This window comes from Mirounga angustirostris, unplaced genomic scaffold, assembly GCF_029215605.1.
Source record: "Mirounga angustirostris isolate CCGP_5_RB_7025 unplaced genomic scaffold, mMirAng1.0.hap1 SCAF_4, whole genome shotgun sequence".
Taxonomy (NCBI): Eukaryota; Metazoa; Chordata; class Mammalia; order Carnivora; family Phocidae; genus Mirounga; species Mirounga angustirostris.
The window spans coordinates 129,117,565-129,131,478 of NW_026991712.1; the positions used below are offsets into that span (position 1 = coordinate 129,117,565).

The 13,914-nt window shown below is 39.8% G+C and overlaps 1 protein-coding gene across 1 annotated transcript in view; it reads right to left on the reverse strand.

Annotated features, from left to right (window-relative positions):
- The window catches only part of TNNI3K (TNNI3 interacting kinase), a 306,502-nt gene that overhangs the window by 42,877 nt on the left and 249,711 nt on the right, over nucleotides 1–13,914 (reverse strand). Inside the window, exons 22-23 of the mRNA XM_045897407.1 lie at nucleotides 9,946–10,005; nucleotides 6,899–7,068 (exon numbers count right to left, since the gene is read on the reverse strand). Of these exons, the coding sequence (XP_045753363.1) occupies nucleotides 6,899–7,068; nucleotides 9,946–10,005 (230 nt within the window). The remainder of the gene's footprint in view (nucleotides 1–6,898; nucleotides 7,069–9,945; nucleotides 10,006–13,914) is intronic.

The window sequence follows — 13,914 nt, forward strand, 5'->3', positions numbered from 1 at the left end:
ACATGGAATGTATGGGATATAGTAGAACTTCTAATTTGTCTAGGTGTGTGTTACCAGGGATGCTATTGCTAGTTTGTGCAGGATAATTCCTTATTTTGTGGGATTGTCCAAAACATTGTAGGAAGTTCAGTACTCATTTGAGAAGAGAAGAAATGACAATATCTCTCTGCTTAGAACCACTGGGACATACGATGCTCAGTGGGAGGTATCACTGGAAAATATACCATTGATCATTTGGGATTCCAGGATGACATAATTTCACTTAATTTTAGAGGTAATGGAGAATTATTGGTGGTTTTAAAGTAGGGTAATGATATCATTGGAGTTCTGTAGAAGGAAGGTTATTTGCTGGTAGTAGAGGGTTAAGTGAACTAAGGTCATAAGGAAGCTAGAATGGGAGAGAAGTTTAAAGACAAAGGAAGCAGAGCAGTTGAGGTGGGACATAGAGACTGGGGGTTAACTCTGTGTGTGTGTGTATGTGTGTGTGTGAGAGAGAGAGAGATTGAGAGAGAGAGGCTGGAGCTATGGATTGTATGAAATCACAAGAAAACTCATGAAGATGAGAGAAGCAAGGTAGGAGGAGTTTAAAGTGGTCATTAGCTCGTTGCTGAAACTGCTGATTGTGGTGAGCTGGCAAGAGAAATAAAGTGGGGATGAGGAAGGGAAGGAAAGAAAAGAGCACATTTAAGGAGACTGAGGGAAGTTTCAGTACAAAGAAGCATGTAGGAGAGGTGATAGATTAAAAAGGGGAGCGCTGACCTTTGGTGATAAGGAAGAGACCCTATTGGTCCTACTTGATAAACATTCTGCTCCAGGACAGCAAATGGCCACAACCCCCGCACCACTCTCCTTTTCTTCATTCCTCCTAGGAACATCAGTTTCAGGGTGCTATCATCTTACACAATTGCTGCATTCCGGGAAAACTATGTGTAAATTAAAATTTTATAACTTACATTCAACTTTTATAAGTTGAATTGCATTCCAAGTGGACTAGGCAAGCTTTCTATTTAAAGGAACTCTTTGATGGACCCTTTGGTAATGTGAGAAATTAATTCCAAATGCATCTGTTTTACAGTTGCTGTCCCTGGATCTCTGGTTTTCTTCTCCTGGACAGCTAACTAGGTCATAGCATTCTATTCTCAGAGCCCAGTCCCACACAAACACTAATTGGTTTTCGCATCTGAAAGGTTGTGTATCGCTTTGTCATTTCTAAATTTACATGATGTAATCCATGCACAAGATGGGAGAGATTTCATACCCAGTGGGAGGGGCAAGTGCCACATGCTTAGTTTTCCAAATATATCTAGAGACACACAATATTTTAAGAGGCAGGACTTCAGGAGCGCCTTCCTCAATCTCAGATTGCAACAATTGGTGGTTTCAGTGGCAACTAGTAGATCCCTATCAACTGTGGAGAAAGTAATCTGACAATTTCTCATCTTGACATGTATTTTGTGAAGGAAAATAATAACCATTAAAAACCAATATGCAAATAAACAACAACCAAAACCCCCCATCAAATCATGCGTTATAAAACTACTGGCTGTGAACTTCATAACCCAAAACTGAAAAATAAATGTACCATTTTTAAGACATTGTGGAGGGCTGCGAGGCCCAGAATTGGGAGCATTACATTAGTCAGGACCACAGGCCAAATCTTGTACCCGTATTTTAAAAGCACGATGCCAGGCTAAAAATTACACCTTGTTCTTTTAACAAGTCAGAATGCCCCTCAGATCAGCAGTCACCTGCACGTTGTAAGAATTTCTGGGAGAGACCCCACGGGTAATCAACCTTCAAAATGCTGTCCTTTGGTCACAGCCGCTGTGTCACCTCTGCCCTCACTTTCCTCTTCCGCGTATCCCATTGGTTGCATCCCCTCCCCCCAAAGTGACGGGCAGGTTAGCACTTCGGCATCCCCTTCTAGCCTGCTCCTCCTACTTGGGGGTATGTTGCAATCATCTAGGAAAGTTCGCTTTTATGTATTTTTTTTTTTTTTTTATTTTCATCTGAGAAACTTTAAAAGCTTCTGATGTCTGGGTGCCAGGCCCCTGGGTTTGGATGTAATTGGCCCTAGGCATTGGTACTTGTAAAAGTTCGCCAGGTGATTCTCCTGTGCGGCCAAAGTTGCGAGCCTCTGTCTTCCAGGTTGTTGAACTCGAGGCCCTGCTGGAGTTACCCCATCCATTCCCGTTCCCATATCCTCAGGCTCTTTGACTTTAAGGACCTATCGATCTCTGGTATCGCTGGCTCTGTCTTTCATAATAAAAGCTGAGAAGGCAGGCGGAGGAGAAGTAGCTGAATTCTTTCCCTCACTGGCTTCCAGAAGAAGCTGGGAGAAGTCCAGCAAATACAAGTATTGGCAAAATATATCAAGCTTCTGAAAAGTGCCACCTCCTGTGCCAGGGACATTCAGAAAGCACTGAAGAGCCTCTGGTGAGAATTTCAGCTCTGCCTCCACAAACTTAGGAAAGGTACTTCTCCTTCCTGAGGCTCAGTTTTCTCATCTATAAAAATTGGAGTACCTACTTCCTGAGCCTTACTTAGATGACTACTCGAAGGGTCTGAAATAGCGCGCAGCATGCAGTAGGCACTCAATAGTGACAGGTATATACATGGAAAGCATAGCGAAAATAGTTGAAGCTTTTTCACTGATTATGTTCCGAATTAGTAACAATTATGATTTACTGAGCCCATTTATCCAATTCTTTAACTATGAAACAAATGTGTATTACCTATCAACTTTATGCCAGCCACACTGCTAGATACTAGGGATATGGTTATGAATAAAATACACAGGATTCCTACCGTAGTATATCTTACAGCTTAGCTGAACGCTTTACCTATTTCTGGAATTGATTTCAAGCAGTCCAGAGATTGAACTTGCTAGAGGGACGGTACAACTAACAAACGGACCTTCCATGTACCCTCATAGCAAATATTCAGGATGTACTATATTGTTAAGAGAAATCTGAACCAAGTAGAGAGACAAAGACTCAGCAGAGTTCTGTAACAGTTGTGAAGGGCCAGAAAAGCTGTAAGAAGCCTTAGGAGACTATCAAAAGGAAAATCTCAAAAGACCTGATCGGGGGCGCCTGGGTGGCTCAGTCGTTAAGCATCTGCGTTTGGCTCAGGTCATGATCCCAGGGTCCTGGGATCAAGCCCCGCATCGGGCTCCCTGCTCAGCAGGAAGCCTGCTTCTCCCTCTCCCACTCCCGCTGCTTGTGTTCCCTCTCTCGCTGTCTCTCTCTGTCAAATAAATAAAATCTTAAAAAAAAAAAAAAAAAAAAAAAAAAAGACCTGATGGGTTTTTCCCACACCCATTTGGGCAGTTTTATGAACAGTGGTATATTTCTCTGGGTTCTTGAAGGTGCTCTTGGGAGCACAGCTGTGCCCCCCAGGCTGTGTAGCTGTGCATGTGTTGTAAGGTGTATGACTTCGCTACATTACGGGAACTTGTATTTTTTGGTTGGGTCTCCTGGCACCTTTTAATCAATCACCCACTCCTGTGATGATACTGCCTCGCTCAAGAGCAATCCTAAAAGCTGGTATTATTATGTCTATTTTACGTATAAAACTTAAGTTACTTGCCCAAGGTCATTGGGCTGGTAAATGGCGAAGCTGAGATTGAACCTCAGGTCTGTATGATTCCACAACTCATGCTCCTAAGCTCTGCTTCAAAGTAGACAGACTTCAGGGGACTGTGTTTTGGAAATACCAAAATCTGACTGTTCAGAGAATTAATTTTAAAAGCACAAGTAAAGAATAAGAAGAGCAGATGGAACTAGCAGACGATGCTGTGACTGAACCTAATCTAATCTTGGCCTATGGGCCTCTTATGAAATTATATAAGAGACTGGAATCTAATAAAGAATTGTGTCCAGTTTGCCCGGTTATCAATCAAACCTACTGATACTTAATTTTATGACATTCTGTAGACTAAAGGCTTCATGATTCAGATTCCCATCTCTTCATAGCTGCAGCTGCAACTCTTTCGTTAGACTAAGAATATAATAAATAGCTATAGCTAAAAAACCCACATTAGCAATTTGTGTATGGTGTAAGATCCTTGCTAACTCCAGATAATCTTTCTCCACCTTCAGGATAAAGCTTTTTACTGTGATGATGGGATGTGTGAATGAGTGTGGAAGCATTTATGTGTGTGTAAGAGTTTACATGTATAGCAACTCATGTGCAAATGCTCTGGAGCTCATGTGAAAGAACAGAGATTTTAAGCCAGTTTTTCCAGACTTCTATGGGTTGCAGTATATATTTTCTATGGTATCCATCCAGCTCACAAGTGACTGCTTTTGCCATTCCCCATCCAGAATAGGGGTACCTGGCAGCCCTGTTTATATTAATGAAATATGACCCCACTGCCACTCCGGCTGCACTTGTTTAGACCAGGGGTGGCCATTTGATCCAAAAAGGGCCAATCGCATTCTCATAGGGCAGACTGCATTTATTCCTAATTCATTATGCTTTCTGTATCTATGCCCTTTGCCAAGTGATTCTGCAGTTCCTTCTACTAGAGGCTGAGTATTATGTTATTTTGTCTCCCTATTGGATATTGGACTCAGCTATGTGACTTGCCCATGGAATGCCATGGGGTGCAACTTGAACATAAGCCTTAAGTGGGCATGTGAAGTTGGGCCTGTCCTCTTGAGTTCCAAGCCTTTGTCCATGAGAAGAACATGTCTCAGGTAGCTGCTGGTCCAAAGACAGGGAGAGACATGTGGGACAGACCGGGATAAAACCTGTGCTCCGTCAAGCCACCTACAACCAGCTCACAGACACATGAGCAAGAAATAAGTACTTATGATTAGGGCGCCTGGGTGGCTCAGTTGGTTAAGCGACTGCCTTCGGCTCAGGTCATGATCCTGGAGTCCCGGGATCGAGTCCCGCATCGGGCTCCCTGCTCGGCAGGGAGTCTGCTTCTCCCCCTGACCCTCCCCACTCTCATGCTCTCTCTATCTCATTCTCTCTCTCAAATAAATAAATAAAATCTTTAAAAAAAATAAGTACTTATGATTATATATCCTTGGATGCTGGTGTGGATTTTATAGAGAATTATTATGGCAAAACATAACTGATGTATCTCTGCTTGAAACTTTACAGTTAAGCTGAGAGACAAAGAGACTGTCTATTGGGAACTGGGGCATGTAAATGGTAGAGTTGACTATGGAAGAATGTTGAACTTTTTTTTCTCTTTTTCTGACTTGCTCCTTCGCTTAAGTTTTTTTGTTTGTTTGTTTTTTCCCCTTTTTTGGCTCTTTTTTTTGAGGTAAACTTCACATGACATACAATTAATCATTTTAAAGTGAACAATTCAGTGGCTGTTAGTACATTCACAGTGTTTTACAACCACCTCTATCTAGTTCCAAAATAGTTTCATCACCCCAAAATAAAACCCTGTAATCATTAAGCCATTACTCCTAATTTCTCTCTCTCCCCAGCCTTTGGCAACTACCAGTCTGCTTTGTTTTTATTTTTAAATTTTTTTTTTAAAGATTTTATTTATTTATTTGAGAGAGAGAGAGAATGAGAGACAGAGAGCATGAGAGGGAGGAGGGTCAGAGGGAGAAGCAGACTCCCTGCCGAGCAGGGAGCCCGATGCGGGACTCGATCCCGGGACTCCAGGATCATGACCTGAGCCGAAGGCAGTCGCTTAACCAACTGAACCACCCAGGCACCCTATTTTTTAATTTTTTAAATTTTTTAATGGATTTATGGATTCCCTATTATGGACTGAGTTGTGTACCCCTCCCATCAAATCCATACATTGAAGCACTGACCCCTTATGTGACTGTATTGGAGAGAGGGCCTTTACGGAGGCGACTAAGGTTAGATGAGGTCAGAAGAGTGAAGCCCTGATTCCCCTAGGACAGACACCTTTATAAACAGGTGGAAAGATTGCAGCACTCTCTTTGCCATGTGAGAACATAGGGAGAAGGCTGCCGTCGGCAAGCCGGGAAGATGGGCGTCTGTAAGTCCCACCAGAGCCTGACCATGCTGGCACCCTCATCCCAGATTGTCAGCCTCCACAGCGAGAGAATACATTTCTGTTCTTCACACCTGATCTTAGCCAAAAGGCCGAGAAGCGATACATTTCTGTTCTTTAAACCATCCAATCTATGGTATCTTGTTATGGCAGCCTGAACTGACTCAAACACTTATCCTTAAGGATATTCATATAAATAGGATCATATAATATGTGGTCTCTGTGCCTGGTTTCTTCCCAATGAAGGCATATTTTCCAGGTTCATCCGTGTTGTAGCATGTATCAGTATGTCATTCCTTTTCATGACCGAAAAATATTTTATTATGTGCATATCACATTTTGTTTATCTGCTCATCTGTTAATGGATATTTGGGTTGTTTCCGCCTTTTGGCTGTTGTGAATAGGGCTGCTATAAACATTTGAGTACAAGTATTTGTTTGAGTACCTGTTTTTCATTCTTTTGAGTATATACTGGGGAGTGGAATTGCTGGGTCATAGCATCATCCTCGGTATGCTGAACTTTTGTGGTGCTCAGATCCTCAAAGCTGTTTCTTGGTTCCTACACAAGGATTCCTTCCTTGGATGCCATAAGATAACCCCAAAATACTTTCAATAAATTCCTTTTGTTGCTGTAGCTAGACAGTTCTCACTTAAGCTAGAGGTAACTGCTGTTACTTGAAACTTAGAAATCTAATCTAAACAAACAAATAATACAATTTCTATTTTTTGGTCCTATAACATTAATAGAATCTTATAAGAGAAATGGGCTAAAAACTCTTACTTCAAAGTTGCCATAGGGGTGGTAAATCCCCCATTGATACTAACCAAATCAGGTGACGATCTTGATGGGATTCTGGTTAACTGGACCATGAGATTGTTGCTTAGATTGCCACTCACCTTTGGGACCAGGCAGCACAGGACCTCGCATTCAGAGCATATTCCAATTCAAAACGACTCCTTAACGCTGCCACGTGGCTCCGGCCAGGCCCTCCCCGGCTCGCCAGGCAGTCAGAGGAAGAGGAAGGTGAGAGAGACCCGCTGCTGTTACTTGATGCAGGAGACATCAGCTGAGTGAAGAAGGGGTAGTTTCAGTCCTTTCATAACTCCAACAGGCTTAAGCATAGAATAGAATATGGATTTATTTTAACTTTCTATTCTAGGATTTCTCATATTTTAATTTCTATTCATCTCAGCTTGCTTCCGGCTTTTCCTATCGGCCTCTGATGGCAACACATGGCTAGCTTAATTTACTTTTTTGACCCAGTTCTATGCTGAGAGCTGGCCCATTCAACTTATACTCATCTTTCAGAAAACATGGTATGCTCAAATCAGATTCATAACATGGATATTTAGAAGGTGATTATTTGATGGTTAAAAGATTACATTTTTCACTATGATGATGAGATTCATGGCAGAGTTCCTTTAAACTGTAGCTTAAAATTATCCCCTTTATATGAAATTATTTCCTTTATGTAAAATGAATTTACACACTTTTCCAAGAATACATCCATTTTATAAAATGAAGGATGCTTTAATGTCTGGCAAGCATGAGGACTAAAGAGAGTTGTTGGGGGAGAATTTTTAAAAATAGTTACAAATAGTTAAGTTTAGCTAGAAAATAGAAGAGTATGAGGGAAGAAAATGAGAAAGAGAAGAAAAAAAAATAGGAGATAGTTTTCTTGAATTTCTGACGACCTTGCTGTTTACCTAACCCAACTGAGAACACTAGTGCTTTGACATTATAATCTCATAAGACATGTCAACAGTAGATTTTGGTTTAAAAATAAAATATATGTAAATTCTAGGCTCTTCACAGTAGCCAAGACATTACTGAGTAATGCTTTGAGAATCATGTGATGTCAGTGTTGAAATGAACCTTCAAACTCTTCAATGATTGAAACTCTTCTATGCCTCTTTTTTAAGTTAGCTATGCAAGCTGATGGGGAGCCTCCAGTGATGGGGACCTCACTGTGTCCAGATCCGTTCATTTACCTTAGGACAACTCTGACAATTAGGAAGTTCTTTCTCCTAAAAAACCAAACCATAATTACACTTCATTTCCATCTGTTGGCCCATAGAGAACAAGGCCAATCCTTTCACCATATGATCATTTTTCAGATGTTTAAAAAACGGCTCTTGGGCTCATCCTAATTTTCTCTTCTCTGGGACAAGCATCTCTGGTTCCTTTAATTGGTTCTCACATACTTGATTTTCAATCCATTCATCATTCTGATCTCTCTTCCCTAAAATTTGTGTTCCAGTTATAATTATCCCTTTAAAAGGATATAACTGGGTACTATTTTGTTTGGCCATCTCAGAAGAGAGAGGAATGATACCCATCCTTTATTTTGTGGCAAGACAGCTACTTCACATTCTAACTCCCAAAGAGCTTATTATCTACTAACATGCATGATGCTCCTAAACCATATCTCCACCATTTGATATTCTTACTATTATTTCTCTGACTCTGGTATGTGATGTTATATTAATTCTTGTTAGACATGTCCTATCATTTTATCTTCCAACATATGGAATTTTACAAATCAAGCCCCTTAAACCTGATCCTGGGCCATTATTTAGTGCAGTTCAGTCCAGCAAGTTCTCTTTGCATATAGAGTATGCAGGAGAGTATACTTCATCTCTACTGGTGGAGATTGTGCTAAGAGGCTTGGTCAATATAAGAAGCCATACTAGTTTAGGAGATCCTACCATTGTCTCTGTATCTGGAATCCACTCTCTCATCTAACTGGCTATGTCCCCAGGCTTGGAGCAGTTTTGCCCTGTGAAACACAAAGGTTCAAAGTGAGAGGACACTTGAAACTTAAGCTTTAAGTGTCTCTCAACATTCAAGGCCTCCGGCAGATGCTCTTGTTAGTAGGGACTGCTAAAGCCCCACGAATTATACTACTACTTTTCTCTGCTTTGTATGTTTCAGAACTGAAGAGAAGGGAATGGACGTTTAGTGTCCAAAGACTGAAGCTGCGTCCTACATAAAAGACTTCCTTTTTGGAAGTTTCATTAAAGAGTTATGAGACAGCCAATAGCTGCAGGCTGCAATTGAAGACCTGGAACCCTTTCCCAGTAAACTGGGTTCTAGTGACTCTAAGCTGAGTTTTTTTTTTTGTTTTTTTGTTTTATTTTTTTAGGGGAAAAAAATGGATGGTTCCACTTTGGGATTTAGTTGTGCAGTCTCAGGTTGATGCTGTTTCTCCTGTTTTGCCCCTTCCCATCATATGCACATGTATTTGTGAGTCAGTATGTGTGATGTCCACCCCTGTCTCTTGCAGCACTCATTTGCATTGGGAATATATTATTATTTTTGAATTAGTGCTCATGTGTTAGCTTCTTTGCTTATTTTCAAATGCTATCTCCTGACCAGGTGTATAGAAAATTAAGGCAATTAGAGAGAAAATTAAAGCAAACAGCTCCTTGATATTAAGGGAAGAAAATTCCATTAGGCTGATTACCAACATATATCACTTTATGCAACATATGTGCGGTATAAAAGCAATGCATCCCAATTAATTTATGCACTAATTTTAGTGATAATTTCCCTTTCTTATTGAGCATAGTGGCTTAATATTTTAACTTACATTTCACTGTATGTAGGAACTTTTGTATAGAAAAAAGTTGATTTAAATAATTACCTTCTAACATATTTGCTGTACTTTCAAATTTTTACATATTAATTTTTTCAAGCTGGGCTTGCCTGTGCCCATTTGCCTGACTGATTATTTGTTGGAAGGCCCAAATTCATGCTGAATTTGCCTTTGTCCCTATAGATTCAGTGAGTCCACCCTGGAAACTTAATGAACACGGTAAATATATGAATGAAGTTATAGACCTTCATACCTACTTTCTACAAGCAACCCCATACCTATTCCCCAACACCCTTGGATATTCAAGATTTTTTATGGACATATTTCAGAAGCTAAAGTTCTTACCTCAATGTTGCAGAGACACTCTTCTAACTTGGTAACAACTTCAGAAAATTCAGGTCTTCCCTGTAAATAAAGAAAAGACTTTTTCCCCCAAAGAATAAAAGGGAGGTAACTCTCTTTGGATTTTAAAATTGGGTATTTGCATTTGTAAAGGATGAGATTAACAATAAAGTATATTTTTATTTAAAATACACTTGTATTGAAGTGTTAATTGAATGTTCATTTGCTGTTCAGGGAGGGATGTTGAGTCTCCTGATAAGAGTTTTAAGTCAGAATTTGCAACTACATTCAGATAATGAAATAGTGGAAAAGCTTTAATTAGCTTTGCATGCTTTTAAATGGCAGGTTTTTCTCTTCAAAATGAAAAGAATAAAAGTGAATACTAGAAACTGTTAACTATCTCAGTGCCTTATAATATACTGCACAATGTGTCATAGGAAAAGAACTGCTAAAGCAAATTTTATAAGTAGCTTCATTTTGAAAATGCCATCTCAGATTCAAAGCTAAGATCAATAGAAACCTCATGACTATGCCCTATTTTAGGGGTTAAGATAAGCTTTTTATATTCAAAAGCTGCCATTAAAGATACTGTTCATTACGAACTTCTGTGTCAGATGAGTTTGGTTAAACAAACATTTATTGTGTTCTGATTATATTCCAAACTTTGTTCTAGTTGCTCGGGATATAAAGATGATTATGGATCTATGGAAAAAAATGCTGAGGATTTTAGAAAATGTTGTTCTCTTTGGAAGAATTTATATGCCTCCTTTTGTCAGATCCTAGGGACTATATAACCTATCATTTCTCCTTTATGAAACTTTTACTGCCAGGAGGTGGATAGCCCAATTTAACATTCAGGTGCAGTAACCAACTAATTTAGATTCTTAGTAGAACAATTTCTCGCTTAATATCTAGCCCTCCCCTGAGGACACTGCTTCCCCCAGAGCCCTCTCAAGTGAAAGCTGTTTTTTCTTGCGTATTCCTGGTACCTCTAGGTCCGTGGGGGTGGTGTTGGGGTGAGTGGAGCTCTGGGTCCTCTTTACTGTCATTGCAACTTCCAAATGGCTTCTCCTCTAAAAACCACCAGTTTATGAAGCTATTATATCAGTCACTGTCCCTCATTCTTTGAAGGCATTAGTGTTTGGCTCCCCGTCATGCTAACACTACGAAGTGCTTTTATTATCCATGCTAGTAATCATTAAAATGGCCTGACCTCTAGGTTCCTTTGTCTCCTCTTCTGCCTTGACCTTACACTCCACCTTCCTGGTAGTCACTTAGCTCCTGGGTCCTGTCTTAGATCCTGTTACTAACAAGGTCCACAACCCTTCCAAGTTTTCATCCTGTCAATTTCCATCAGATCACTATCTAAGCTCAATCTTCTCTCTCTCTAGTTTACTTCTTCTGGAACCCTGACTCCAACAATCTTTAACCACACAAACCATCTTGCCACTTTAAAAAAAAAAACAACTTTCTGTTTTGAACATTTTCAAATATACCCTAAAGTATTAGAGAACAATTTAATAAACCTCCATGTATCTATCACTCTGCCTTAAAAACCATGTTTATGCTAATATTGTTCTACGTACATACATATGTCTGCATCTATCTATCTACTTACTTACCTATCATCTAATCTATATCCCTTATTTTTTTGTTCATCTTACCATCTTTTCTTTCTTTTTTTTTTGTTTCAAGTTTTTATTTAAATTCTATTTAGTTAACATGTAGTGTAATATTGGTTTCAGGAGTAGAATTTAGTGATTCATCACCTACATATAACACCCAGTGCTCATCACAAGTGCCCTCCTTAATGCCCATCACCCATTTAGCTCATCCCTCACTCACCTCCCTCGATCAACCCTCAGTTTGTCCTCTATAGTTAAGAATCTTTTAATGGTTTGCTTGCTTATCTTACTATCTTTTCACTGTCATTTACTCACCTTGTTTCCTCCCTTACTTAGCTTAGATTTCATTGGCAATCATAATCACTCTCTTCCATACAGCCTCAGCTCCCTTGTCTTATCATGCATTTTGTATACCATTAGAAAAAAAAAATCCCAATCTTGATTTTTTCTTACTTCAAAATCATGTCCCTCTAACCTGAGGTGGACCCTCAGTACTGCCTAGAGAGCCTATCACACATTTTTGGCTCACTCGCTCTCTCACACTCCAGATACCTATTTCGTATCTTCTCCTCTTTCTTCAAATGTCTAATTCCCACTACTACATTGACCACACACCAATGTCTAAATCCACATAATTTGCCTTCACTCGCATTTCTATGGATGAATTTTGCCTTTCTATCTGAGGTCACTTCCTTCACTGTGTACTAACTCTTAACCCTGCTAATCTACTCAAGGGCATTGCTCTAACAATAATTCCCCTTTCTACTTCTTTGCATCACCAATGTTCCCTTTCTATTGTTTAATCCCATCAACATACCACCATACTATAAATTCTTCCATCTTAAAAAGAAATAAGCAACAAAATAAAACTCTTGACTCCACTTCTTCCTCAAGGTACTGCTCCATTTTCTCTAGTCACCAAAATCGCTCCAAAGAACTGCTTAAATTTGCAGTCTCTTACTTTCCTCCTTCCATGTATCCTCCACCCCAATCAGACTTTCTTCTGTAACACTCTGCTACACCTGCTCTTGTCAAGGATACAAAGGCCTACCTCCTCATTGCTAAATTCAAAGGTTACATCTCAAAGCTCATCTTACTTGGCACTGCATTAAATGCAGATAATCATTCCTTTGTGCCTGAAACATTCTTTAATTGGATTTGGGTCACTACTTCTCAAGTTATTCTTTCTCAGTCTCCTCTATTAGTTTCACTTTTCCTTTTCATCTTTAAATTGTGGATTGTATCAGGACTCAAGCTTTGGGTCTCTTCTCATCTCTCTTTAGAGTTAATTTGTTGAGGGTTTAATTCTGTCTCATGGCTTTAAAAAACAACTCCCAATATCTATATCTAGCCCAGTATACTCCCTTAAACTCTAAACTCACATACGCAAATTCTTATATTTATAGTCTTCCCTGCTTTGGTAAATGGCAACTCCATCCTTTCACTTACAGAGGCCAAAAACCAAAGAATAATCTCTGACTTCTCTCTTTGTCATACTCTTGCTTTTAATCCACCAGCAAATCATATTCATTCTCCTTCAGAAGGTATCCAGAATCTGAATGAACAGGTAGCATTTATAGTGGATCAACCTTCCCCCAGACAATTATAAGCTCTGGACAAAATGTAAAAGACAGCTACCTAAAGGCAGTAGAGAGGGAACAAAAGCCAGGAGCTTCTGGAGGGGAGTCACTTGGAAGAAAGGAAGGGCATGGAGTTAGTTTTCCATCTTTTTATTTTTTTTTTTACAAAATTTACCCTAAGGGTAGGCCCCATCTACATCTTAGGGAACAACCAAAATTCTTATGAAAGCCTACAGGTTTGCTTGCTTAAAGAACAGAGGGCAAAATTCAGGGAAATCAGTATATTAGCTATGGTTTTGTAACAAATTATCACAAATTTAGTGGTTTAAAACAGCACCCTTTTATTATCTCATAGTTTCTATGGGCAGGAGTTGAGTGAAAATTAACTGGGTCCTTTGCTCAGGGTCTCACCAGACTAAAATCAAAGTGTCAGCTAGCACTGTGATTCTCATCTGAGGCTCAAGGCCTCTTCCAAGCTCACTGGTTATTGGAATTATTCATTTCCTTGTGGTTGTCTGACTCAGGCTCCTGTTTTCTTGCCAATAGTTGTTTAGGGATGACTCTCAGCTTCTGGAGAATGCTCACAGTTTCTTGCCACATGGTTCCTATAAGTAGCTCACAACAGGGCCATTTGTCTTCTTCCTGGGCAGCAAGGACATGTTTCTCTTCCTTCCACTGTGACCAACTGAAGAAATATTCTCTGCTTTTAAAGAGCCCATCTGATTAGATCAGGCCTACCCAGGAAAATTTTCCTTTTGCCATATGAG